At 40.5% G+C, this 27,164-nt stretch overlaps 1 protein-coding gene and 1 long non-coding RNA gene across 7 annotated transcripts in view; one reads left to right on the plus strand and one right to left on the minus strand.

Moving 5' to 3' along the window:
- On the minus strand, positions 1-26,376 carry HPF1 (histone PARylation factor 1). 4 transcript variants are annotated; one of them, XM_008249759.5, is made up of 8 exons: positions 26,269-26,376; positions 22,525-22,684; positions 19,171-19,360; positions 17,013-17,111; positions 11,708-11,858; positions 10,274-10,361; positions 2,610-2,782; positions 1-230 (listed from the first exon to the last, which is right to left on the minus strand). In XM_008249759.5, exons 1-8 carry the CDS (start codon positions 26,317-26,319, stop codon positions 99-101), a joined length of 1,044 nt encoding a protein of 347 aa, XP_008247981.1. In that variant the 5' UTR covers positions 26,320-26,376; the 3' UTR covers positions 1-98. The 4 variants fall into 4 exon arrangements, with proteins under 4 accessions (XP_008247981.1, XP_089181626.1, XP_089181627.1 ...); XM_089325500.1 differs by lacking the exon at positions 26,269-26,376 and adding an exon at positions 24,303-24,388; XM_089325501.1 differs by lacking the exon at positions 19,171-19,360.
- LOC103345455 (uncharacterized) overlaps positions 25,277-27,164 on the plus strand; it is a 30,436-nt gene continuing 28,548 nt past the window's right edge. For 2 of the 3 annotated variants that reach the window (XR_016228918.1, XR_016228917.1), the window contains exon 1: positions 25,636-25,761. This is a non-coding gene — a long non-coding RNA (uncharacterized LOC103345455). Of the gene's footprint in view, positions 25,762-27,164 lie in introns of all 3 variants that reach the window. The other variant, XR_011386267.2, reaches the window with a different exon arrangement.

Genomic DNA, 27,164 nt, shown 5'->3' on the forward strand with positions numbered 1-27,164 from the left:
TTTTTAGTAAAGTTTCCATCAGTTTATTTTCTGTATTCCTTAAGAACAAAACAAAAATTAAGTTTAATAGTAAAGCTTTACATCAAAGCCAATCTCACTTAGGCCGCAAGTTGGTCTACGTTCTCTGTACTTCTGTTTGACAGATGATCTTCTATAATTTCTGCGAACAGATTCCTCTTCAACAGGTTATATGCAAGAGGTAAGAGCTGGCCAGCAACTTTATGAAAATACTGAAAAATAAAAGAATATTACATTAAGCAGAGAATGTAGCAGAAAATACACTGAGAAAGCACTTGTTTAACAAAGTCTGCTTCCAAAATCATTTTTACTGTTCTCTCAATTGATCAGTAGAGTGCATTTTGAGATAAGCACTGCACATTCTATCCAAGGGCAATCTTTACTCAAAGACTATTGGCATATCTTGAAGAAAACCAAACAAAAAACTTCCATATTCCGAGGTATTAGCGACCTTTTTTCATGTCAAACTATGCCCTCAAATATTTTCTTCTCTGCAGTATACTCCCACCACGCAATATTTTGATTTATTTTACTTTGTTGATTCTAGAATAGGTATACTGAATGTGGGGTTTCAAATTGCAGTCCCCTTTATCCTCAAATTACTTCTCTCATTCCTTACCACTTAACTACCACCATCCCTGGTAAAGAGTCATTGCCTTGGGCTGGTGCTGTGGCGTAGCAGGTAAAGCTGCTACCTGCAGCACTGGCATTCCATATGGGCGCCAGTTTGAATCCTGGCTACTCCACTTCAGGCCCAGCTCACTGCTAATGCTCCCGGGAAAGCTGCAGAAGATGCTCCCAGTGCTTGAACCCCTGCCTCCATGTAGGAGACTGGGAGTTAGCTCCTGGCTTGTGGCCATCTGGGGAGTGAACCAGCAGATCAAAGATCTCTCTCCTTCTCTAACTCTGCCTTTCAGATAAACAACTAGTTGCCTTGGGTTTATCAAGTAATTTTTAGAAAAACAAGTAATGCTGCATTTCTTCTGTTGATAAACAACATTTACTATGAGCTAAATCTTTTCATAACTCCTAGTATTTCATTCTCATATTAAATCTGCTATTTAGCTAGTTCACATTTCACAGTGCTACTTACTTACCAGGCTAGGTCCTTTCTGGCAGGGCAAGCACTATTCTGATTGTGTCATTCTGGCTGTTAAGCATGTTGGTTAGCTGAACTGATAACAAGCCATGTATGAAGTAAAGGGCAGAATTCTCAAAGCATACTCCCCTGGCCAGTGGCATCAGCTAGCTTCACATGTTAGTTGTTAGAAATGCAAATTTTCAGGACCCACCCAAGAACTCATTCACACTTGAGGGAAGTGGGAGGAAGCAAACTATGCCTAACAAGCCCTCCAGATGATTCTGAAGCACGTTAAAGGTTCCGAGCTACTTGTTCAGTCTTGCTGGTCTAAGTGTGGTCCGTAGAGCAGCAATGTTACCGTCGCCGGGGAGCACTTAAAAAGTCTCAGGTCTCCTCCCAGACCTACTAAAACAAGGCTGACTTCAACAACCAGGTGGTTCACAGCTACTGGACAGCTTGGGAATTAGAGGTGGCCACTGACTCTGGGTGAACTCAGGGAAGATACTTTGCCTCTGAGTGAATTAAATGAGAATTAAGAGGTTCAGGTACCTGTGTGCCTGCATGTGCATGTGTGTCCTTATTTTACAGGTAAGGAAACAGGTAACAGCTAGGGAAGATGTGATTTTAAATAGACAGCCCCAGAAGCATGTTATAGTCACCACACCTTATTGCCTAATTTTGATTTCGGGGCAACTACGGTAGAATAGGCACCGATAAAGATATTAAGAAAATTTTTCTTAGTTAATGCATGAATAGTTCATGATAAACCACTCCTATATTTAAATTTAAAGGATGTTTAAAATAATATTCTTCATCTGAAGAGTCTGAGCACCATAAGAAATACCCTCTTCCACATGGAGAAGCAGCAGAGCCTAAGGAAAGGTGTGTGTGCATACCCACAGCCATATATCCAGACCAAACTTAAGCAGAGAGCTCTATAATATGTCTAATAAATTCAGTGTAATGTTAACCCAAAGGCAAATTATCTTGGTTACTCACAACTGCCCAAATACAAAATGAAGTTCAAGTGGATATTTTTCGAATAGCTGCTTAAAAATCACTTCAAAAAGTTCATTTTGGGGCCTTAGTTGTAACGTGGCAGGTAAAGCCACTGCCTGTGGCAATTAAATACCGTATCAGTGCCCGTTCATTTCCCAACTGCTTCATTTCTAATCCAGCTCTCTGCTAACGGCCTGGGAGAAGTAGAAGATGGCCCAAATGTTTGGGCCCTGGCCATTCATGTGGGAGACTTGGATAAAGCTCCTCACCCCTGGCTTCAGCCTGGCCCAGCCCCAGCCATTGCAAATGACAAGCAGATGGAAGATCTTTGACTCTCTCTGTCCCTCACTCTGTAACTGTGCCTTTCAAATAAATTTTTTTAAATAAAAGTTCATTTTGACATACAAGCTAAATTCATTGTCTACCTATGCTGGAACTTGGGTATAAATGTACATGTAGGAAAAGAAGGGGGTTTGGTGGTGGGTGAGAGGTGGAAATGTTTTTTACTTACGTGTGAACCGTAGCAAAAAAGATCCAGTCCCAGCTCGAGCCCCATGCCATAATCACATTCATCATTGGCAAACTGCACAAAGGTCATCATTTCCTGAATGGGTGCAAAAGCTTTTAATCTCTGCTCATCACTTTCAGCCTCAACAATTGCCTTGCAAATTCTCTTGAGGTCAGCTGAAAGAAACCCATGACATACAAAGATGATCTATACCGTCAAAAACTTATAAACAAACTTGGAACCACAGGAAGACTAGAGGGGGAAGAGTTCTCATATGACTTTGAAGGAATACAACTGATGCCCCTTGGGGTAGGATTCTACAGAACTATAATGTAGAATGGCAACATTATAATTTTTCTACTTAAAATTTAAGCACAAAAATGGCTGAAAAGATTTCTTGGTAATAGCTAGGTGTGACTATTTCACAATGGATTTAGTTGCAATCATGGTTTTATATAAGCTTTCAAAGATTTTCAGTAGGCTAGCTAGTGCAGGAATGAGTAAACTTTGGCCAAAGGGGGCCCACCTATTTTTAACTGCCCTCAAGCTAAGTATATTTTTTCTTTTTAAGTGGCTGGAAAATAAAACACCAATATACAAAAACTAAGCAACTCAGAAAAATTAGAACATTTACCATCTGGTCCTATACAGAAAATCTTCCAGTCCATAGGTTAGCCTATGCACCAAATTAGGAGTTGGATTATAAAAAAAGACAATCTGGGGCCAGCATTGTGACATAGTGGGTTATGCTCCGGCTGGTATCCCATGTAGGCAACCATTGGAGTCCTGGCTGCTCAGCATCTACCCCCATTGACTCCTTCCCATTGGCATGGGAAAAACAGCAAAAGGTAGCCCAAGTGCTTGAGCCCCTCCCAACCACGTGGAAGACTCAGATAAAGCTCTTGGCCCACGGCTGTTGCAGCCACCTGGGGAGTGAATCAATGGATGGATGATCTCTGTCTCTCCCTTCTAACTCTCAAATAAAATACATCTTTTAAAACAATGAAAGAAAATCCAGATTAAGAGTAAAATTTACTTTTTAAAAATAAATTGGATTGGGCCGGCGCCGCGGTTCAATAGGCTAATCCTCCACCTTGCGGCGCCGGCACACCGGGTTCTAGTCCCACTCGGGGTGCCGGATTCTGTCCCGGTTGCCCCCCTTCCAGGCCACCTCTCTGCTATGGCCCGGGAATGCAGTGGAGGATGGCCCAAGTGCTTGGGCCCTGCACCCCATGGGAGACCAGGAGAAGCACCTGGCTCCTGCCTTCAGATCAGCGCGGTGCGCTGGCCGCAGCGCACCAGCCGTGGCGGCCATTGGAGGGGGAACCAATAGCAAAAGGAAGACCTTTCTCTCTGTCTCTCTCTCTCACTGTCCACTCTGCCTGTAAAAAAAAAAAAAAAAAAAAAAAAAGGTAGGATGGGGCGGGGGCCAGTGCTGTGGCACAGTGAGTTGAGCTGCTGCCTGCGGCACCGGTTCTAACCCTGACTGCTAGATCTTCTCATCCAGCTCTCTGCGATGGCCTGGGAAGGGAAAGGAGGATATGGCCCAAATGCTTGGACCCTTGTCCCTGTGTAGGAGACTGGGAGGAAGCTCCTGGCTCCGGATTGGTGTGCAGTACAGCCATTGCGGCCATTTGGGGAGTGAGCCAGCAGAAGGAAGGCCTTTCTCTGTCTTTCCCTCTAACAAAACCTTACAAAGAAAATAAAGGTAAGATAGGGCAAAAAATTACTAGTGATGTGAATTAAACAAAAATAGACTAGAGACAAGTGTTGCCATGGCAAAATAATTTGAGGTTAAGAACAGAAAATTTTTAATATTTATTTAAAGAATAAAAAAAAATCAGCAGCTTCAAATTTCTATTTTGACTTTAACATTTTTCGTCATTTTCCGGATGCCACTGTGCATCAGATTTCAGGATGCAAGTGAGTTTGAAGGTAATGAAAAATGATGAATTAGACCTCCCTTTGCTAATCATGCCCCCTTTTTGACAAACCACTTTGCTGAATGTAATCTAATAATGAAAGAATGGATATTTTTCAAGCCACCAATATACATGTTTAGCCAGAGGAGGACTGGTTAAAACATTAACAATGACACTTAAGACTAAGTAATTTTGGGGCTGGTGCTATGGCACAGCAGGTTAAGATGGCGCTTGAAATGCCCAACATCCCCTGTCAGCACCAGTTTGAATCCTAGCTACTCCACTTCTGATCCAGCTCCCTGCTAATGTGCCTGGGAAACTGGCCCAGGTACTTGGGCCCCTGTCATCCATGTGGGAGATCTCATGGAGTTTCAGGCTCTTGGCTTTGGCCTGGCCCAACCCTGGTCATTGGTGCCATCTGTGGAGTGAACCAGCAGATGGAAGATTTGTCTGTCTGCCTCCACAACTCTGCCTTTCAAATAATTTAAAAAAAAAAAAAAAACCCACAATTTAAAATTCTATCTAAAAGTTACAATATCCTTATGATACTAAAAATACACAGTACAATAAGATTATCAAGCCTGGGGAGTTGTGGCACAGCAGGTTAAGCCACCACTGGGGACACCCCATATCCCAGTGCTGGTCTGAGTCCCAGCTATTTCACTTGTGGTCCAGTTTCCTGCTAATGAGCCTGGGAAGGCATCAAATGATGGCTCAAGTACTTGAGTTCCTGCCACCCACATGGGAGATGGGGATGGGGTTCCTGGGGGGCTTTGGCCTGCCCCCATCACAGCTGTTACAAAGGCACTTGGGTGCCTCTTCCTCTGTTACTGCCTTTCAAATAAATAAATAAATGAGTCTTTTAAAAAGAGATTATCAGGGGTAGTAAAGATATACTAGGGCTTTTAAGTTCAGTCTGAGTATCTGATTCAGTCACAACAACCATACAGAATGCATGCTGTTCATGAGGTTACAAAATGTATTTCCTTTCCCATCTCTGATAGGCAAGCATCACACTGGACAAATGGCAACCTTTATCACCTAATTCCTGCCTATCCCTAACACATAGTGATATCCTTATTGATTTTAAACTTTTACAAAATCAAAAGATTTTATCTAAGCTTCATGGCCTTCCTTCAGAAAAAAATCAGCACTAATCATTTCAAGCCAACAGGGTGTCCTCCAAAAATCTCCTTTCTTAAGCCTAGGAAATTATATGGTTCTTAATAGCACCCATAAGATTTCACTGACTGACAGAGACCTGTAAGTGCTCTCCCCACAGTGCTCCAGACAGCCATAACAAATCAGAGTTGGTATTGGAAGTGAAGTCCAATTTATCTTGTTAGCAAATAATTTAAAGTTTATCACTTTCCATATCATATTTCCATTTTTGTCCCTAGCAAATCACATATGTACTAGAACAGAGTAAGGAACTTTTACTAAGCTAGTCACCAACATCAACTGGAATACTTGAGCTAAGCCATAGTGATGTGGCAAAGTAAAAATCAGTCAATTAGCTCAGCAATATTCCTTTCTTTGGTCAGACCAAATTTGAGATCTAGCTCCCTCATTTACTAGTGTTACCACTCTGGATCTGTTTCCCTTGTAGAAATGAGAAAAGATCTACTTTAATAAGTTGGGTGAAGATTAAATAATATTAATTATATACATATTACTTGATATTATAAATCATACATAGCATTTAAGAATTGCTCAATAACTGGTATTGGTATCTTCCTTGTCAGGTTAAAACATTATCATAAGCAGTTTCAAAGGAGATACTGGTTGGGAGCAAATTTCATTGTGATTTGATGATCATGGGCACACATTAACAAATGGTCAATCCATTACAATACCTAGCAAGAACAAAAATATATTAGGTCCTTAATTTTGTCTTGCCACTAGGTCTCGTTAAAATGTCAGTAAACTGCAGAAGGATCAACTGTATCATGTTAGGCTTGGACACAAAGCCCAGGACCACAAGCTTTAGTCCAGAGCATACAGCTGAATATCCACTACCCTTACGTGTCAGACACTGCCATCTGTACAACACACGTTCTCAACCTTTCCCAAACAATATGGCAAAGTGCTTCCTAAAGCTTTATATGGATTAATGAGCAGAGAGAACAGATGATCACATAGAGCACAAGCAAAAATCAACAGCAGGCAGAATCTGCATTCATTCCCCGTCAGAGACCGATTCCTCTGGCTTCAGGAGGAGACATAGGTGCAGATCAGCTTCTCCCAGAGAAATAAAATACAACACGGGCTACATTGGCAGTTTAAATTTTTTCAGAACCCATATCAAAAAAAAACCAGTAAAAATTAAATATATCTAGCTAAACCATTATTTCCAATGTAGTATCATTTTGATATATATTCAACATAAAAACATTCAATCTTGTTTCAACAGATAAAACAGACAAAATTATAAATCTTTTCTCAGTCACATCAGCTGCATTTTAAGTGTTCAGTAGCCACATGTGGCTAGTGGCTAGTACTGGATGACTCTGCCTCAGTCATCTCCCCCATGGAATTCATCTAAGGTGACAGGGACACAGCACAAAGCTACACGTGAACAGCCGTCACATGAAACATCTCAACCTACTGACTGCAGACTCTGTACAGTAACAGCTTGAGAACAGCTTCTTTAGGGCACTGCCTGAAAATGCAGGTTCCAGGAACCACCTCCAAACACTGGTAACTACCAAGGGAGTGGGTTCTGTTTTGAAAAATAGGATGCCAAGTATTCTGTATTTTGAATATATTCCTATACTTGATTTTTATTTGAGGAAGTAATAATTGACTTCCCTTTAAGTTTTATCCCCATGTCCTCCCTAACCCCCAGAACCAGATAACAAAGTAATATCAACAGGGATGTTCATAATAGGGAAGTTAAGAAGAGGTGAAATGGAAGTTGAGAATTGAACATTGGAGAAACCCTTCAAGATATTGGCACAGGCAAAGAATTTCTGGAAAAGACCTGGGAGGCATAGGCAGTCAAAGCCAAAATCAACTATTGGGATTGCATCAAATTGAGAAGTTTCTGTACTGCAAAAGAAACAGTCAGGAGAGTGAAGAGACAACCGACAGAATGGGAAAAAATATTTGCAAACTATGCAACAGATAAAGGGTTAATAACCAAAATCTACAAAGAGATCAAGAAACTCCACAAAAACAAAACCAACAACCCACTTAAGAGATGGGCCAAGGACCTCAATAGACATTTTTCAAAAGAGGAAATCCAAATGGCCAACAGGCACATGAAAAAATGTTCAAGGTCATTAGCAATCAGGGAAATGCAAATCAAAACCACAATGAGGTTTCACCTCACCCCGGTGAGAATGGCTCACATTCAGAAATCTACCAACAACAGATGCTGGCGAGGATGTGGGGAAAAAGGGACACTAACCCACTGTTGGTGGGAATGCAAACTGGTCAAGCCACTATGGAAGTCAGTCTGGAGATTCCTCAGAAACCTGAATATAGCCCTACCATTCGACCCAGCCATCCCACTCCTTGGAATTTACCCAAAGGAATTTAAATTGGCAAACAAAAATGCGGTCTCCACCCTAATGTTTATTGCAGCACAATTCACAATAGCTAAGACCTGGAACCAACCTAAATGCCCATCAACGGTAGACTGGATAAAGAAATTATGGGATATGTACTCTTTAGAATACTATACCGCAGTAAGAAACAATGAAATCCAGTCATTTGCAACAAAATGGAGGAATCTGGAACACATCATGCTGAGTGAAATAAGCCAGTCCCAAAGGGACAAATACCATATGTTCTCCCTGATTGGTGACAACTGACTGAACACCAAAAAGGAAACCTGTTGAAGTGAAATGGACACTATGGGAAACGGTGACTTGATCAGCATAGCCCTGTTAATGAACAACTTAATATATTATCCCTCTTAGTAGTTTTTTTGTCTGTTCTACTTAATATGACCGGTTTAATTCTGTAGTTAATACACAGTTATTCTTAAGTGTTGAAAATTAACTGAAATGTGATCCCTGTTAAACATAAGAGTGGGAATAAGAGAGGGAAGAGATGTATAATTTGGGACATGCTCAAGCTGACTTGCCCCAAATGGTAGAGTTAGAAACATACCAGGGGATTCCAATTCAATCCCATCAAGGTGGCATGTACCAATGCCATCTCACTATTCCAAGTGATCAATTTCAGTTCACAATTGATCATAATGAATGGACTAAGAGTCAAAGGGAGCACATAAACAAGTCTAGTACCTGCTAACACTAACCGATAGAATAAATAAAGGGGAGAGTGATCCAACATGGGAAGTGAGATACTCAGCAGACTCATAGAATGGCAGATGTCCTAACTAGCACTCTGGCCTCAGAATCAGCCCTAAAGGCATTCGGATCTGGCTGAAAAGCCCATGAGAGTATTTCAGGCATGGAAAGCCAAGACACTCTGGCAAAAGATCTCCACGAGTGAGATCCCAGTGGAAAGAACAGGTCTTCAAAGAAGGAGGTACCTTTCTCTGAAGGGAGGAGAGAACCTCCACTTTGACTATGACCTTGTCTAAACAAGATAAGAGTCGGAGAACTCAGAGGGCTTCCATAGCCTTGGAAACTCATGACTGGAGCATAGGGAGATTACTGATGCCATAGACAGGAGTGTCAATTGGTAAAGTCAACAACAGGAGTCACTGTGCACTTACTCCTCATGTAGGATCTCTGTCCTTAATGTGCTGTGCATTGAGATTTAATGCTATAACGAGTACTCAAACAATATATTTCACTTTGTGTTTCTATGGGTTGCAAACTGTTGAAATCTTTACTTAATGCATACTAAACTGATCTTCTGTAAAAAAAAAAAAAAAGAAATTATCAATTCCCAACTTGACTCTCACTGGGATTAAACATGACAATAGGTCTGATCTGATTTCATCATCATTTAAAAAAAATCATCTATTATTTTTCACTTTATGTTTCTGTGTGGGAGCAAACTGTTGAAATCCTTACTTAATGTATACTAAGCTGATCTTCTGTATATTAAGATAATCGAAAATGAATCTTGATGTGAATGGAAGGGGAGAGGGAGTGGGAAAGGGGAGGGTTGTGGGTGGGAGGGACAGTATGGGGGGGAAGCCATTGTAATCCATAAGTCGTACTTTGGAAATTTATATTCATTAAATAAAAGTTAAAAAAATTCTCTTCAACATTGCAATAATTATATCTTATAGTTAATTTCTCAAGTTTTCATCTTTAAATAGATGAAATAGTTCAGGATCTTGGGCTTCTTAAAGCTAGTTTTGCTTGCAAATAAGAAATGTTCACAAAGAAATAAAACAAACGTACCCTACTTTAATAATTACTATTTTGCAAGATGATTAATGTCAAAGAATCAAATAGTTAAGTAAAACTAGGCAACAGATTAAAATATTTCAAATTCTAACACTGACTACCATATTTTGCATAAGCACTGTGCTTAAGCATCTTATGTTTATACCCCCAAGTACCCCTAATATGGTGAGTATCATTAACTCCATTTTACAGATAAAAAAAGTTTAGTGAGGTTATACTTTGTTCAAGGTTGTAACAGCTACAAACCCAGTTCTAATTCAGGCACGATTAAAATCAGCTTGTTCTTTATAACTAAGGTCTAGTGACTGTCTCACAAAAGACATTCATGCAGTTATATACTGAGGAGGTTTTCCTTATTGGAAGTATATCAACACATAGGCACATGTTTATGTATGAAATGTATTACCATCTGTTTCAGGGAGCTCTCTGTAGCCAACATCATTTTTATCTACTGGAACTACCAAGCCTGCTCCATGAAACGTCTTTGTGACAACCTAAGAAAAAAAAAAAAAGAAAAAATTTAACCATGGTAAATAAATAACCAACCAACCAACCAAAACACCTTAAAAACAAAAAAGGGGCGGTGCTGTGGCATAGTGGGTAAAGCCGCCACCTGCAGTGACAACATCCCATATGGGTGCCAATTCAAGTCCCAGCTATTCCACTGCCAATCCAGCTCTCTGCTATAGCCTGGGAAAGTAGTGGAAAATGGCCCAAGTCCTTGGACCCCTGCACCACATAGGAAGACCTGGAGGAAGCTCCTGGCTCCAAATTTGTGCAGTTCTGGCCGTTGCAGCCAGCTGGGGAGTGAACCCACAGATGGAAGACCTCTGTCTCTCTCTCTGCCTCTCCTTCTGTGTAATTCTGACTTTCAAATGAATCTTTAAAAAAAGGATCCTCAAGATTCCTGCCAAAACATAAAATTCCATGACATTCTGTTTCCGTAACTTTGGATCTCAGGGTGAAAGTTTTTAACACTATGTTTTCTTTTAAAATTAATGAAAAATCTAATCTTAAATTTGGAAATATGAAGTAGTAATCTAAGATATTCATAAGTGTAAAAAGCAAGTCATAGTACAGTGGTGAGGTAACAAAGACAGTGGTGTAGCTGTTGACTTCTCTTCTTTATTCAGGGTGAATGATATACAATAGCCATCGTGATAAGGATGTACTTTCACATTTTTCACAAAGAATTAACTGTACTAACTGTCTATAAAGAGGTATCAGTTATTAGCAGATCAACAGAATCTTACGTTTATCATGAAGATTAGAACTATGAAGTTCGGAAAATCCTGTTACAGGATTGAGTGTTAGCCTAAAGTCTCACACTGGAAGCAGGTAGAATGAATGAGGTACTGTCATTTAGCATCATTTAACTAGTATACATTTTCAAAAATGAAAATAATCTAGCTATAGACAAGGCAAAGCGGGATAAAACTAATTAGTAAGACAGGGTAGAAAGAATGCTCAAAATAAAGATGTAAAATTAAGTCTCAGATCCCTCACTTATGATTTTGGACAAGGCACATAGCTTAAACAAGCTTCAACTTACTTTGCGTAAGATGGTTAATTCCTACTTTGCAGATTTACTGTAAGGATTAAATGAGGGAACTCAGAACATGCAGACTTTGCATACAAAGTACTGAAAGGTAGTGTCAGTATAAAAACACTGATTTCTGGTGTGCTATATAGTGCTTTGTTATTCTAGGACAGAACATGAGTATTTCTAATCACACACAGGGACAAAGTCATTCACTCACATATACTAGTGGAATTGAATTTTTCAAGAACAGAAAATGTGCTATACAGCAAAACAGAGACCGACAGATTTAAATCATACTTTCTTATCTCTCTGTTTCATCTTCATGGTTCTCTGTTCCAGTGAATATCCCAGCTCCCTGGCTGCTTCTGTGAGTTTGTCATCTATGTTTTTCAAGAGACTAGTCTTCTTTTTATCTGTTACTTCTTTAAGCTTTTTCATCAAAAATAATCTGAAAAAGAAGTAAAAGTCCTTATTATATTGCAAGCCACTATATTAAGGACATGGACTTTGGAAAATTAAGACAGCTACATTAAAATGTCAAGTTCCATGCAAGAAAAAGTCTGCAGAGTAACTGCCAATGGTTCTCTCAGATTCTGGAATAGATCTCTCCAAAAAAGGGCAAAGGAATATTAAGAGCTGCCAGTCACAGAAATAACAAATATGGTAAGTTAGTATTAACTCTCTAATGTGTCCAGCAAAAGACCTAGGAGGTATTTAAAAAGCTGAGATTAAGTCATCTTAAGTTGCATTGCTTCTTGATATTAAGATTGCCATCCTGTCTTGGAGAAGTTTGGTGTAAGAGTAAAAAGCTGTATGTATATACCAAAAGTGATTTTTTTTATTTTTAAAGAGCCAGAGGAAACTGCTATAATTTAAGGTTAGCCAATTTTTTTTAAATGCTAACTTCAAATCTAAGTTTAGAAAAATTAGAAAAATTTTCAAAATAAATTTAAGAAAAGGAAAAGTTAATTTATAAGCCCATACAACAGCACAATCTGAGGTAGTTTCAAAAGTATGAGTTGTACATGTTATAAAAATTTACTATTTTATTATAAACAGGTTAAGTTTTTGACAATAGTATAAAGGGTCAACAGTCAAATGAAGCTTAGAAGTGACACTCAGTTGGACACACAAACCAATCCCTTCAACTGTAACTACTACCAGACTCCAGGAAGAAATTCACTTTTATTTACTATCAGCATTTGAGGGTGTATAGTATTTACTCCAATGAACCATAGCTGGGCACTGTAAAGACAGGCTTAGAACATTTATAGTGGGTGCTATTAGCTCCATTTTTGAAACTCACACTAAATTCTACCTTCAGTCACAATCAATAGTGTATCAGTAGAATATGTCTACACTAACCATAAAAAGTGAACTTGGTCATATCTGGCCTGTGTCAATCAGTCCTCAGTCTTCTTCCACCTCTCTGGCATGGCATATGGGGCATACAAATACTCTGTGCCACTTATTTCCTTATTTTGATGCATATATCACTCCTTCTGCTAAAATGCCCTTCTTCACATTCTAGTAAGTTCTTATACACCTATCAAGACCCAGATAAAACAGCCTGACTTCCACCACTATTTAAGGCAGTCAGTCATAATAATGGTAATAGTGTAAGATGGCAGCACTATCAGTTTATCAAGCTTTTTTTCCCAGCTTCTAACCTATTCTCCAATACTCTACTTGGTGATGCTTAAAGATAAGGTCCAGTGTGCGAACTGAAGCTGTAAACATGGACATTTTGTGTTGTTACATTAAATCCACTGCCCTGAACTCTGAATCTTTTGCATATGCATGCTTCATAGCAGTTTTGCAATGGTTATTTGGAAAATACAGGCTTACAAAGTTACAGATTTTCTTAAATGTTGACATTTCATCATATCAAGTTAATTTCATTACAAAAGAATACAAAAAAATCACATCTGTTAATACTACAAATCTCCTTAGAAAAGTCTTTATGTAATGAAAAGTTGTCAAGCTTAAAATTTCCCCAGCCTAATTTTTGTCTGAATCCTTTCATTGTATCACTGGCAACAAATGCAATCAGTCAGGTGTCGTCTTTGGCTCATTTGAGAAAATATGTGCTCTGCTCTACAATCACCCATGCCCAGATTACCAGAGTGTGTCGGTCACTCTTTCTCAGTGACAGTGGGAGAATGTTCAACTCAAACCATCATATCAGTGTGTTTTGCCTCGAGGCCAACTGCTGCTAATTTGTGCTACCACCTTGATTCTTGCCACAGTGACAACAGTCTTACCCATATTTGTGTTGCATTTTATTATCACAAGTAGTTTTGACTTAGAATTCCCTGGAACAGTTTATTTTTATTATTTTGGAGGGGAAAAAAAAGGACAGAAGGAAAAAAAAAATCACTCTTAATTTTGTTGTCTAAAGGTAAATATTCTAAACCTAAATATCCTTAGATTTTTTTTTTCCATATGCATCAGAGTAAGAAACAGGATCATTCTATACTATTCTGTTATCTACCCTCTTCACAAAAAGGTAAATTATTATCATGGCATTATAGCGTTTGGGCATTTTATATTTACCTACTTTTCCCTACTGCTGGAGATATATGCTGTTTTCAATTTTTCTTTCTTATAGACAATCTGTAATGAGCTCTTGTATACTTGTCCAAAATTCTTTTGTTTTTTAAGATTTTATTTTTTTGAGGACCGGCGCCGCGGCTCACTAGGCTAATCCTCCGCCTAGCGGCGCCGGCACACCAGGTTCTAGTCCCGGTTGGGGCACCGGATTCTGTCCCGGTTGCCCCTCTTCCAGGCCAGCCCTCTGCTGTGGCCAGGGAGTGCAGTGGAGGATGGCCCAGGTGCTTGGGCCCTGCACCCACATGGGAGACCAGGAAAAGCACCTGGCTCCTGGCTCCTGCCATCGGATCAGCGCGGTGCGCCGGCCACAGTGCGCCAGCCATTGGAGGGTGAACCAATGGCAAAGGAAGACCTTTCTCTCTGTCTCTCTCTTTCACTGTCCACTCTGCCTGTCAAAAAATAAAAAAAAATAAAAAAAAGATTTTATTTTTTTGAAAGGCAGAGCTACATCTGCTGGTTCACTTCCCAAATGGCTATAACGGCCGGAGCCAGAGCAAGTCAAAGCCAGGAGCTTCTTCTTAATCTCAGATGTGGGTGCAGGGGCCCAAACACTTGGTCCATCCTCCTCTGCTTTTCTCATGCCATTAGCAGGAAGCTGGATCAGAAGTGGGGCAGCTGGGACTTCAACTGGCACCCACAAGGGATGGTGGCATCGCAGGTGGTGGTTTTACCTGCTATGCTACAATGCCAGCCCCCAAAATCATTTTAATCAACAGAGAGACGCAGGATTGCTGACTCAAGGGTATAAAATGTGTATTTAGTAGATTACCAGGCAAGTTAATTATCTGTCATATCTTGGGAAATGGTTGCTTAAACATTTTTCAAACTGTTTTCTACAAAGATTTTCCAAATTAACACATCACTACAGTTTCTTACAGTGTAGCTATTATTGGTGAGTACAGTTCTAACCTTCACTGATCTTTGCTGATTTAATTTGGATTTCTTTAGCTACTATTAAATTTGACAGAATTTTCTTCTGTGTATAAAAATAATTTGTCTAACAAACTGCTTGGAAGATCTTACTCAGGTTGATAAATCAGAAATATAAAGAAAAATTAAGTGTTCTGATCAGCTGATTTAAGTATAGGAAGTTCCTTTGCCCCAAATTAGAACAGTGATAATACTTAAGTATTAAAATAGTTATATTTCAAAATAACCTTCTACCCCCGTGTTTGAGATAAATTATTGGCAGTAGTTCCTCAAATACTCACTTGCTGGTCTTCACCTAAATTATAAATAATAGCACCCATGATATTTTTTTTTCATTTTCATTTTCTGTGTTCTCCAATAAGCTAAAAAATACCAGAAAGGTTAGATTATTTTAGATAACCACTACTATGTTATCTTTCTAAAGAGATTTCTGTTAAGACAAATGACACTAAGAATTAAAAAAAAATTGCATGTTTTACATGCCCAGGTATTTGTAAAATGAATTATGATTTATGGAGCAACTACTATGGGGCAGGTACCCTGCACAAGACGAAGCGTCTCCCCCAGAGATGCCAAGAAAATAACCAGTAAACAAACAAATAAGCAAGTAAATAACCAGAGTTGCTAGTAAAGATGGCGCCAATTTAAATTAAATAAGTGTGAAAGGTTTAAAAAAGCTATAAATTACAACTACCAAGCAACATGTTATAAAAAAAAACTCAGAAGAGTAACAAGTCTTTTATACACCTACAATGTAGTTGTCCTTTAGATACACCACCATGTAGATACACCACCGTGTATGTAAAGCTGATTACACTAGGTTAGTTTGAATTCTCTTCACTGAAAATTTGCACTATTAAATCATAAGGAATAAAATTGCTTTAGCAGGAGAGTAGATGTAGGTATATTTCCTGGTGGTTAAGACACTGCAGGAGATGCCCATATCCCACAGTGGAGTACCTGTGGGTTCAAGTCCCAGATCCACTACTGATTCCAGGTTCCTGCTAACATGCACTGTGGGAGACCGCAAAGGATGGCTCAAGTAATTGGGTCTCTGCCACACACATGGAAGACCTGGACTTAGTTCCCAGTTCCTGGTTTCAGCCTGATCCAGCTCTGGCCATTTAGTAAATTGGCAGATGGGAGCTTGCTCTCTCAAATAAACTAAGGGGGAAGGGGGCAGTATTAAATGAGGTCATATTAAAAGTGATTTAATTATGTAAAAATGACAGATTACATTGTAAAAAAAACTGCATAGCTGATGACACATGGCTTCTAATCATGTCAGTTATGGGAAGTCATGCTGATATGATTAGGACTGGCTCACTCAGCTCCATTCCAAGCCTTTCCACATGAAAGCTTGCTGCATTTCCCATACCACGCTTCAAGTGTAGGCTCCACCTGAGAACCAGTGTCTCCCAAGCAACGCAGTTTTTTGAAATCTGAAAGGTAGGGGAGATATCAAGGGGAGGCTGTGCTTATGCTGCTTTCATCAATGAGCCCAGATGAAGAGGCATCGGGTTGTTCTGTAGCACCTGTAGCTGAGAGTTCATTAACTCATCCTCAGCTACATGGAGGTTGACAGGCAGGGGGCAGGGCATCTATTTTACTGCCCATATCAAAGACAGATATGGGCAGTATAAGCACCATCAGGGAGCCAGTTTTGCAACATGACACTCATTCCTGGAGATTCAGCCTGTTCCATCAGCCCTTCCAAGGATTTTATAAGCATCTACCTTACTGAAATGATTGGAACTTCTTAAACTGAATTCTCTATGATAGTGTTTAAAGTCAAATGTCTAAAAAAGCTTTTGAATTTGCCAAGGGATATCTGAGGTCCAGAATAAGCAGTATTTTCTGTAAATAAAATGGTTGTATAATGGTTCCATAATATTTTTGTTAAATAAAATATTTTAGGGGGAAAAGTAGCAAAATAAAACTGGATAAAATTATATGCAAATATAGAATGATCTCAAAACTGTACTTCCTTTTTGTAACATTATAAAAACTAAACATACTTAACTATAAATAAAGGAACTGAAATAAAATATGTACTCACTTGACTGCAGCAAACACATTATCCCCATGTTGAACAATTACACAATTTTTCTTTGCTTCATTTGTACCAACATATACAGGAAGTTCATCAGGGGAATCCCTGTTTAAGCAAAATATATATTTTCAATTATCAGGCAAGCTAGAATTTTAGGTCATAGACAATAACTTTATACCTGTAAGTTTTTTTTTTTTTCAATTGAAACAAATTTGCCAGGTTTAAACCTCCAAGTTTCTTAAAACTATCAATGGCAATTCTTATTTTTATAACAGAACCTAAAATTCTTTATATAACCAAAAATTATTTCAAGATTCTTTGAAATTTTTTTAAAAGATTTACTTTAGTAATTTGAAAGAGTTACAAAGGGAGGTAGGTCTTCCATCCTCTGGTTCACCCCCCAAATGGCCACAATGGCCAGAGCTGAGCTGATCCAAAGCCAGGAGCTTCTTTTGGGTCTCCCACGTGGATGCAGGGTCCCAAGAGCTTGGGCCATCCTACGCTACTTTCCCAGGCACATCGGCAGGTAGCTAGATTGGAAGTGGAGCAGCTGGGGTTTTAACCCTCTGTGCCACAGCACCAGCCCCTTTATATTTGCTTTATTTCCAAATGTAGTGAAAGGGGGAATAAGGTTTCTCCAAAGAAATAGAGAAAATTATATATCATCTCCTCTGTCCTAGAGTCTGACAAGAAAGAAGAGAAAAAGAGAGAAAGGTGGAAAAATAAAAAAAACAGGACAGACCATTAGAGGGGAGCAGTGGGTGTTTAAACTAGCAGTTAAGATGACTGGGTCCAATAACAAAGTGTCTGGGCTTGACTCCCAGCTCTGGTTCCCAATTCCAGCTTTCTACCAATGAGACCCTAGGAGACGGTGGTAACTGGTTCCTCCCACTCAGACCTCAGTTGTGTTCCTTACTTAGACCAGGCCTGCCCCTACCTTTAGTGTTTTACAGGCAGTTGGGGAATGAACCAGCAGATAATACCTTACTCTCCTCCATCTGCCTCTCAAATACATAAAAATTAGAGATGAAAGGATACTACTCATGTATACAACCAAATTATTTTAAAATCAAGAAAACCTATACACGGAGGTTCAGTTACTTTGACATTAACTTACTAGAATAGTTAAGCCAATGTCAAAGCCAGAAGCAGAACCCATATAACCCAATTTATGGCTCCATAAGCATTGTGCTTTACCACAATACATCACCCTGGGCATATTTTGTGTTTTCTTCTATTATTTTACATTTAATCTCCACTTTAAGGCATAGCATCTCTACTGCTACACGTGGACAAGGTATTTTCCCACTCAACCTACTTCCATTTCTTAACAGCCTAAGCATCTGCATATATTCTTTTAATCCTCGTAATATTCCTATCAGGTATGTATAATTACCACTATGGTTACAGGAGAGGAAACTGAGTCAAAGAAAGTCACAGTCACTAAAAACTGGCAAAGTCATAATAAGCAATAGGGTCAGTCTGTCTGATTCTAGAACCCACTCTTAACCATCAGTAGCTACTCCGGCATTTAAGTAACAACTGCTGCTCTATGGAGCCAGCATTCTGACGCAGTGGGTAAAGCTGGTCTCCAAGCAGAGGCTTTACCCCCTACACCACAGTGCCAGCATCCCATACAGACACTGGTTTGAGTACTGGCTGCTCTACTGAAGCCAGCTTCCTGCTAATGCATCTGGGAAAGCAGCAGAAGATGGCCCAAGTGTTTTGACTCCTTCATTCATGTGGGAGAGACAGATTAAGCGCGAGGATCCTGGCTTAGGTCTGGCCCAGCCCTGGCTGTTGTGGCCGTTTTGGGGAGTGCACCAGCGAATGGAAGATTTTTCTCTCTGCCCCTCAGTAATTCTTTTCAAATAAATCTTAATAAAAACAACTGGTGCTCTAAATAATCTTACTTGACCTAAAAGAGATCTTCTGAACCCAAAGTTGGGGAAGAGAGGTGCAGAGGTTATACCCACAAAGGAGAAACTAGTGAGGTTAACCTCAGAGTTAACCCATCCTAGAGCAGGTAGAAATGGTAACAGAACAACTGGGAGCTTATGTATCCTCCAATAAGGGGAAAATAAGCCCTTCACACTGGGTGATGCTAGTGAATGCGCTCCTATGATCAGGACAGTGGCTGTTTTCCAGAGAAAAGATCCTTTACCTGAAATACCCCATGTGGTACTGAGTTTTATTATCTCCAATAATAATGGTCTGGAACTCAGGAGGATCATAGTAAAACCTCCAGTGAAGGTTAAAATTGACGCCTGTTGGTTTTTTCTTCACTTTGTGTTTTCCAGCAAGGATATCGTAAGGACCCACTAATCGAAGTCCAAGGCTCGTGGAAAGCGAATCTATGAAAAAAATAAGTTTATCTGGATAACTTTCTAGAGGTAGACAGGAAACAATGCTTTTTCACTAATAAACCTCTTCTAAAAATTGTCTTAAACATCTTTTAAAAGTAAAAAATCTTTTGTTACGCATACAGGTGTTATAAACAATGAAAAAGAAAAACTCAATGGAAAAGGAATCACGGTAACAGAGATGTGGCATTTACATTTAGAATTTCCTATTAAATTTACCAACGCATTTCAAACATCCCTGTTTCTTATTTTAACCAAAGCAAGACAGTATGGTATCCTTGTAGGTATGTTCGGAGCCATGCCCCTTACCTTTTCTCACTACCACGCTGCTACTGCCTCAAACACAGATTAAATGTGCTACTACAGAACACACAGATTAAGGGAGAGACAAGATAATAGGAAAGTGTAGATTAAGGATGGGAAAAAGCAATTTCCTTCCTTTTCCCTCCACCTCAGATAATTCTTACTCCAGACTCCCTTGACTCTTGGACAATCTCTTTGGCCAACTCTAACCCTAGATGATTCCATCTTCTTTCTCCATTTATACATCAGTGGAAGGGAATCAGACACAATCACCAAGTATATAAATGTGCAATTTCTAATATCAGATGGGTCCCTGCTATTGGTTTAAGTGGAAGGTAAGCACTATAGGCAGGGCCCAGTTATATTTAAAACATATGAGTGTAGGGGCGGGCGCTGTGGTGCAGAAGGTTAACGCCCTGGCCTGAAGCACGGGCATCCCATATGGGCGCCAGTTCGAGATCTGGCTGCTACACTTCCAATCCAGCTCTCTGCTATGGCCTGGGAAAGCAGTAGAAGATGGCCCAAGTCCTTGGGCCCCCGCACCCATGTGGGAGACCCAGAAAAAGCTCCTGGCTTTAGATTGGCGCAGCTCCGGCCGTTGTGGCCAATTGGGGAGTGAACCATCGGATGGAAGACACTCTCTCTAACTCTTTCAAATAAATAAATAAATCTTTAAAAAAAAAAAAAAAAAAAGGAGTGGAGAGAGCAAGACAACACCTGGCAAGAGGTATAACAATGAAACAGAGCTAGTTTCCTCCGAAGGGAAATAACAGTTCATGTTGGCTGTAGCTTAGGGAGCATACTTTAAATTATAAAGCAACAAGATAACTAAAACCACTTATGTCACTAGCCAGAGATAACAAGGGTCAACAGTATGGCATGTTACACTAATAACTTTGCACACTTTTCCCTATGACCAGACATTAATATTTTAAAAATGAGATCACGCTGCTTCGTCATCTGCTTTTCGTCCTCCATCCAACTCCACTTAGATTTCCTGAATATTTTCCTGTTATTCAATGTTCTTTTACATGATTTTAATACAGCATGATATTCCATTAGAAGAGGTAGATATCCATCTCTTCTCGTATTAATAGGCATTTATTCTAATTTTATTATAAAATGAATCTTTGCTTACAAATGTTTGTATACAGCTATAACCATTTTTAGAGAAACCAGCACAGTTTCAGTGTTCTGGTATATTGTTAATTCATAGAGTACATAGCAATATATGTTTTCACCAACAGTATATGAAAATGCTTACTCATTTAAAAATCTGAACTGTATAAAAAGTACACACTGAAAACTAACTCCATCATAACCCATTATCAGTTTCTCATGTATCTTTCAGAAACAGCAAGTACATGAAAAATATGCAAAGATATGTGTATCCCTTACTATTAATAGCAGCGTGCTCTCTATTTTCTTTTCTCAATTAACATATTTCAGGCATGATACTTTATAATTTTCTAAAATCTGCCTCATTTTTTTCAAAACTATGAATATCCATTGACTAGATATGTTACTGATGGGCCACTTCCCACTTGTTTCAATAAAGATACTTGAACATAGTTTACCCAGTCTGTACAACAAATTCCAAGGACCATAAATCGTACAAAACTCCAGGAATCAAAGTGCTTGTTTTCCATCATACTCCTATCAAAGAATGTCAAGAAGTTATTTATTTACCTTTACCAATATAACAGGTGACAGTGGTATACTACATTTTTCTAACTGTATTTCTCTTTTTAGAAACATCTTTGCAGAGATGTTCCTTTTCCGGACCAGCGCAGTGGCTCACTTGGCTAATCCTCCACCTGCGGCACCAACACCCTGGGTTCTAGTCCTGGTTGGGGCTCCGGGTACTAGTCCCGGTTGCTCCTCTTCCAGTCCAGCTCTCTGCTGTGGCCCAGGAGTGCAGCGGAGGACGGCCCAGGTGCTTGTGTCCCTAAACCCAGATGGGAGACTGGGAGGAAGCGCCCGGCTCCTGGCTTCAGATTGGCACAATGCCGGCAGTAGCAGCCATTAGGGGAGTAAACCAATGGAAAGGAAGACCTTTCTCTCTGTCTCTCTCTCACTGTCTATAACTCTACCTGTCAAAAAAAAAGTTCCTTTTCCATGAACTGTTTTTTATCCTTGGTTCAGTTTCCTATGCTGTTTTGCATTTGTGGAAGTGATGCAGGTAAGAGAAATCAAGCTAGGTTAGGTAAGACTTAGGCAGCCAGCAAAAGATTGGAGGGCTACTTGGTCAGGGGAGTAGCCACTGGTTACTAAGGCACACAAGGGTATGTGCTTAAGAGATACACTTTGCAAAAACTAAAAAGGAAACTTAAACAAAAGCCTGGAGACTATAAATTAACAGGATAAAAGAAAAACCTGTGACTGTAAGCTAAGGAGCCCAAAGCCATAAATAGCAAGCTAACAGGGACTGGCTGAACCATAGATAATACACCTGGACCCGGAGACTGACCAAACGGGAAGAATGGGAGATACGGCAGGATGAGATCATCACATGATGAACATTATTCTTAAAGCACTTGTACAAACTTCCAGAGGGTATAAAACCTCCAGACCACTTCTTTGTAACAGCTTTTTTCTTGCTGAGAAGAACACTTCCTGGTTGCCTTCCCAGGAGTCTTCTCTGCTCTTTTCAATAAGGTTTCAGAAGGTCCCTCTCACTGAGCCACTTGGCAACGAGTTATCTCTGTTCACTCTGTTCACATCAATAGAACTTTGCCAAAAATCGCCCTCTTGTTTATTCATCTGCCTTATACTTCGTTGTGGATAAATCAAGTTCCCGGGGTCGCGCTCAGCTCTTACAGAAGCAGGAGAATGACCCTAGAGCAACTCACCAGCTGGCTTCTCAGGATCAAGCGCTTCACAGAACTTCCAGAAATGATAGAAGTCTTCAGGAAGGGAAAGCTTATAATGGTTTTCTACTTCTTTCCGAAGGTCACTAGAGACATCAGCTTCACAGGATTTGCTCTTCTTTACATCAACTGTTTTTTCGCTCTGGAAATGGGCATGTAAAACTTTAGTTCTCCAAAATTAATGTCAATAATTTTCAGTGCATAACAAATTTGCTCATTCTTTTGAGATACATGTGTCTTCTTAAAACTGGCTTTTCTCAGTAAAAGCAGATTATTTGGGGCAAAGAAAAAAGAACAGTTTATATGGTGATCAAAAGAGATCCCCACATCAAGTTTTAAAATTTTTTCCATTATCAGAAGCAACAAAAAGCTTTAAAAAAGCAAACCAACAACAGGAATAAAGAAAGATTTTGTTCTCTTTTGATTAATAGGATATCATTCTGTTTTTGTGGTTTGAACAAAGAATATCATTGATCACACCATAATTAAACTGTCAATAACCGAATATAAGGTGATTTGACAGTTAAACAGCTCTTCAGCAAAATAGTCCAACTAGAGTATTCACTACATTCATTACTGAGCCTTCACTTTAAAAGCAGGTAACTCCCTTTTAATACTCCAAATAAAGACAGAGAAGGTTAGAGACCATCATGCATCAACAGTCTCTAACAAAATTACCAGAACAACCACCACCTCTGGGCCAAAAACCCAATTAATTCAGAAAAGGCCTTTTAATGCCACAGTTCAGCTATAAACCTCACCTCTAAAACCTCTGCAATATAAGTATACTAGGTTTTATAATGTCTATTAGATATTTAATAAATTTCTGTAAAGATAAAACGCTCAGCTGGAGTTTAACTTTAGTTTGCTAAGTTCCTTAGACCAATTAAATGCAGTTGTTTCATTACAGTAAAAATAATTCAGGAATCAGGCAGCTCCCAGAACCAGAGGTTTTGAGAACTATAACCAACACTGTCAGGTAGCATTCACAGGGAAACAAAGCAGACACAAAAAACAACTGAACTGGCTACAGCCTAGTCAACCACTCAGTTGGTAACAGCTGAACTATTAGTTTACAGCCTTATCAGTTAACTGGCTGCTGGGCCTTCTGTGGCCAAAGCTGTTACTGATTAAACTCTATTAGTTTGGTCTGTTGGGGGAAATGCAGGTACCCAGTCTAAACCCATGGTCTTCCACGTTTAACAATAGCAGTCTGTTTTCCTTCTGGGAATCTGGAGGTTTTATTATAATTTTTTTCTTATTCTTATCTGGATCAATGTTTGTCAGCTGGAGGTGATTCTCATCTCTACCCCACCCTCAGGGGACATTTAGTTGGGATCTTTTTGGTTGTTATAATTTGGGGGAAGCAGATGCATACTACAGTCATCTAGTGGTATAGAGGCAAGGGATGCTGCTCAACATTCTACAATGTACAGGATAGGCCCTCTCAACAAAGCCTTGTCAATAAGTCTTCAAATGTCAATAGTGCTAGAGTTGAGCATTCTGACCTCGATGTTTCTGATATTACATTCTTCCATCAAGTTTACTAATTTTCAGTGCCATTCAAAGTCTACAAATATGTATTTAAGCATCAGATGACGCATACAAATGATGGTACTGTTCCTAAGAGCAGAAAAACAAATAAAACGCCTATTGGCAGAATGGACATAAAAGGCTCTCAAACAATGGAATATTATATTTAATGAAAGAAACACTACACAATATGAATGAATTTTAATATATTTAATGAAGAAAGATACCTTAAAGATTGTAGGCAGCATGCTATTCTTTATGAAGTTCAAAAACAGCTACAAACTTTTGTTTATGTAAACACCTATAGGAGATAAAGCTATAAAAAGAAGGCAGGGAAAACACAAGACTCAGGAAGGTAGCTAAATTGAACAGGGTGATAAGAGCTAGTTAGACAAGAAGTATAGGGGAGGAACACATTCATAGATGTAGAGCTACTGTCAGTGTTTCAGTTCTTGGGTTGATCAAGCAGTTCACTAGTGTTTGTTTTATTATTAAATAAATAAGAGAAGACCGTAGGTTGACCAATAAGTTTATTATGCCAAAAATCATAATGCATCTTTCTGAGATTGTAAAAAGTTGAAGAGGTTGTTGAAACATGGATCTAAAAGTGCGTGTCCATGAAAACTGCAAGAAAATAACCACAAACACACATACTTGCACTCATTATGCCATGTTCTAAGCAATTCTATGGATTAACTAATTTAACCCTGCCAACTATCTTATGAGCTAGACAGACCACCATTATACAGCTATAAATACAGCATAGCCAGAACCTATCAAGTCCTCTGTTGTTTTTGTAACTTTGTGTTAACTTTTGTTTTTATAAATATCTAAGATTAGATTTTCAAAGCCTGGTTCAAACCTAGGATGCTGGAGAATCCTTCTCTGGCTGCTGAAAGGCAGTGTGGTAGAAGGGTTAGGTTGCCTGGATTGACTCCTCTTGATTTCCAGCTCTCACCTGGGCAACTTCACCTCTCTCTACCATTCCTCATCTACACAGGCAGATTACGTAGTACCTATATCATAGACTGGCATGAAGAGTAAGTTATTTTAAGATAAACAGAACAGCCCTATCACATATCAATGCTGGCTATTACTGCTAGCTAGCTCTAAGTCTCCACAGGCTCATCTTCTGTTTTGGTATTGTATTTCTGACTAAGCCTATGACTCTGCCAAAGGCTTTCTTTACTGCCTCTTTTAAGAGAGATAAAGATCTTTCAGTTCTACCTTCATGCACACTCTTTCAGCGCCTCCAAAACCCTCACAACGAGGACAGCTGTTTCCTTCAGAGGGCAAAGGCTAAGTATCCTTTACCCTGGTATTCCTCCTTAGCATGGCCCAGTCTGGAGAAGGCCCTCAGCCATGGCCACGGAACAGCTAAGGAAGCTCTCCGACAACGCCTAACTTTATAAAACAGCCACAGTAATTTTTCTAAAACCTGAGTTATCACGATAACACTATCTTCGCGACTCCTCTGAACTTCAGTCGTTACAGAACTTGTAAAATCTCACAGAAGTTCGAGAACGCACATCCTGTGTATCCTCCCTCATTAGCGCCTTTGTGACCAAGCCCCTTTCTTTCCCAACCCCCAGGCTCCAGAAGACCGAACGCTCTCCAAACAGCCTGCACTTTCACGTCACCGGATCTCCCATTTCTCATCTCTGCCTGCAAGAACCATTTTCGAAGGTGAGTTGCCTTAAAAGTCTTCCTTAACAGCCGCTAAGATGTGTTAAGTCCTCCTTCGGTCTCCACATTTTCTACGGAGCTTCGTTACAATCCCAAACAAAACCGTTACAGAACACGGGCGCGGGGGTGCACTTCTGTCCCGCCTCTCCACGCTGGGGGCTCTACGTGGACAGGGCTAGCCGGATTCATCTGGAATCCGCGGCGCTCCGCAATGGCTCGCAGGTGCTCGGTGCTCGGGCTCCAATCAATTTGGCCGGCTGAATGAATGAACCGTTGGTTGGCTTAGTCTGCCCAGGAAGCGCATCAAGAGGAGTCGGGCAGAAGACGCAAAGGCACCACTTGCCTGCTCCAACCCCAAGAGAGCGGGAAACGGCGGCCCTGGGAAGGGGCCTCGACACACAACAGGCGCCCAGCGATCACGGGACGTATGAAACGAGCTGCCCCTAGGTGCCCTGGCTGTGTCCCAAAGAGCCCCCTCGGAACCCGCACAGCCTTTCTTGGCAGTACCTGTTGCCCCTCCCCGCCGGGCCTGCGCTTCCCACCGCCGCCGCCGACCATTCTGCAGCCGCAGCGCCAGCGAAACCCTGCGTTCCGCGGCTGTTTCCGAGCACCGCCGACTGCTTCCGGGTTCAAAAGCCACCAATCCGAATCCTTGCACTGCCGTGGGCGCGCCAATTTAGGAGAAAGACTCCGCCCACTGAAGGCCGGGCCCGGACGGGCCGAGGCCACGCCCACTGCCTGCGGGGCGCGAGGGCTCCGAATCTTGGGTCCCGGCGGTCTGCGTAGCGGTGCAGGTTGCTGCCGACCACCGAGTTTGGGTGGGTCAAGGGAGTCCACCTTCCTCCTCAGGTTTTACCGGTGGCAGGCTTGTTTTTTCTTTAGGACTCTATTTCTCTGTCCCCGTCTCTCGCTCTCGGATAAATTTGAAAAAATTATTCTTTCCTTCTCTTCCATTCCTCTTCTTTGCCTACTGTATTATAATTGCCTGACACTAGTCTATCCCCAGTTATCTCCCAAAGGCAATTCTCTCTCCTTCTCCACCCCCTCCCTTTCGGAGTGCAGTGTAGACTGGTTGTTCTGCACTCCCAAAGTGTAGCCCCTGAACCTGCAGTCGGCATACTGCTGGAGCTTGTGGAAAAACACCGAACCCCAGGTACCACTCAGACTTCCTAAATCCAAATCTGTTTTAATAAGATGTCCCGCCCCGCCTCTTGTTCTTTGCACATCAGAGTCTCAGAGGTGACTCCACCGGGGGCCCGGGGTCTCCCTCATTGCCATCCTGGCAGGGTCTGTCTTCTCACTGCTGCGAGGGGTTCTCTCTTTGCGGAATCTGCATCTTCCTTTTTCTCGGTTTGGGGAACAGGTCCTCCCATAGTTCCTTCAGGAACATTGCAGCCAGATGC

The sequence above is a fragment of the Oryctolagus cuniculus genome, chromosome 2 (genome assembly GCF_051225735.1).
Source record: "Oryctolagus cuniculus isolate XC-2025 breed Fujian yellow rabbit chromosome 2, ASM5122573v1, whole genome shotgun sequence".
In the NCBI taxonomy this organism is placed as follows: Eukaryota; Metazoa; Chordata; class Mammalia; order Lagomorpha; family Leporidae; genus Oryctolagus; species Oryctolagus cuniculus.

What these genes read in the sequence shown, in the direction of transcription:
- HPF1 (XM_008249759.5), bottom strand. Translation starts at nt 26,319, where the DNA reads ATGGTCGGCGGCGGCGGTGGGAAGCGCAGGCCCGGCGGGGAGGGGCAA. An exon ending in CCGGCGGGGAGGGGCAACAG is followed by an intron (nt 22,685 to 26,268) that starts GTACTGCCAAGA and finishes GCCCATTTCCAG; the next exon opens with AGCGAAAAAACAGTTGATGT. An exon ending in TGAAACAGAGAGATAAGAAA is followed by an intron (nt 10,362 to 11,707) that starts GTATGATTTAAA and finishes TTTTTTTCTTAG; the next exon opens with GTTGTCACAAAGACGTTTCA.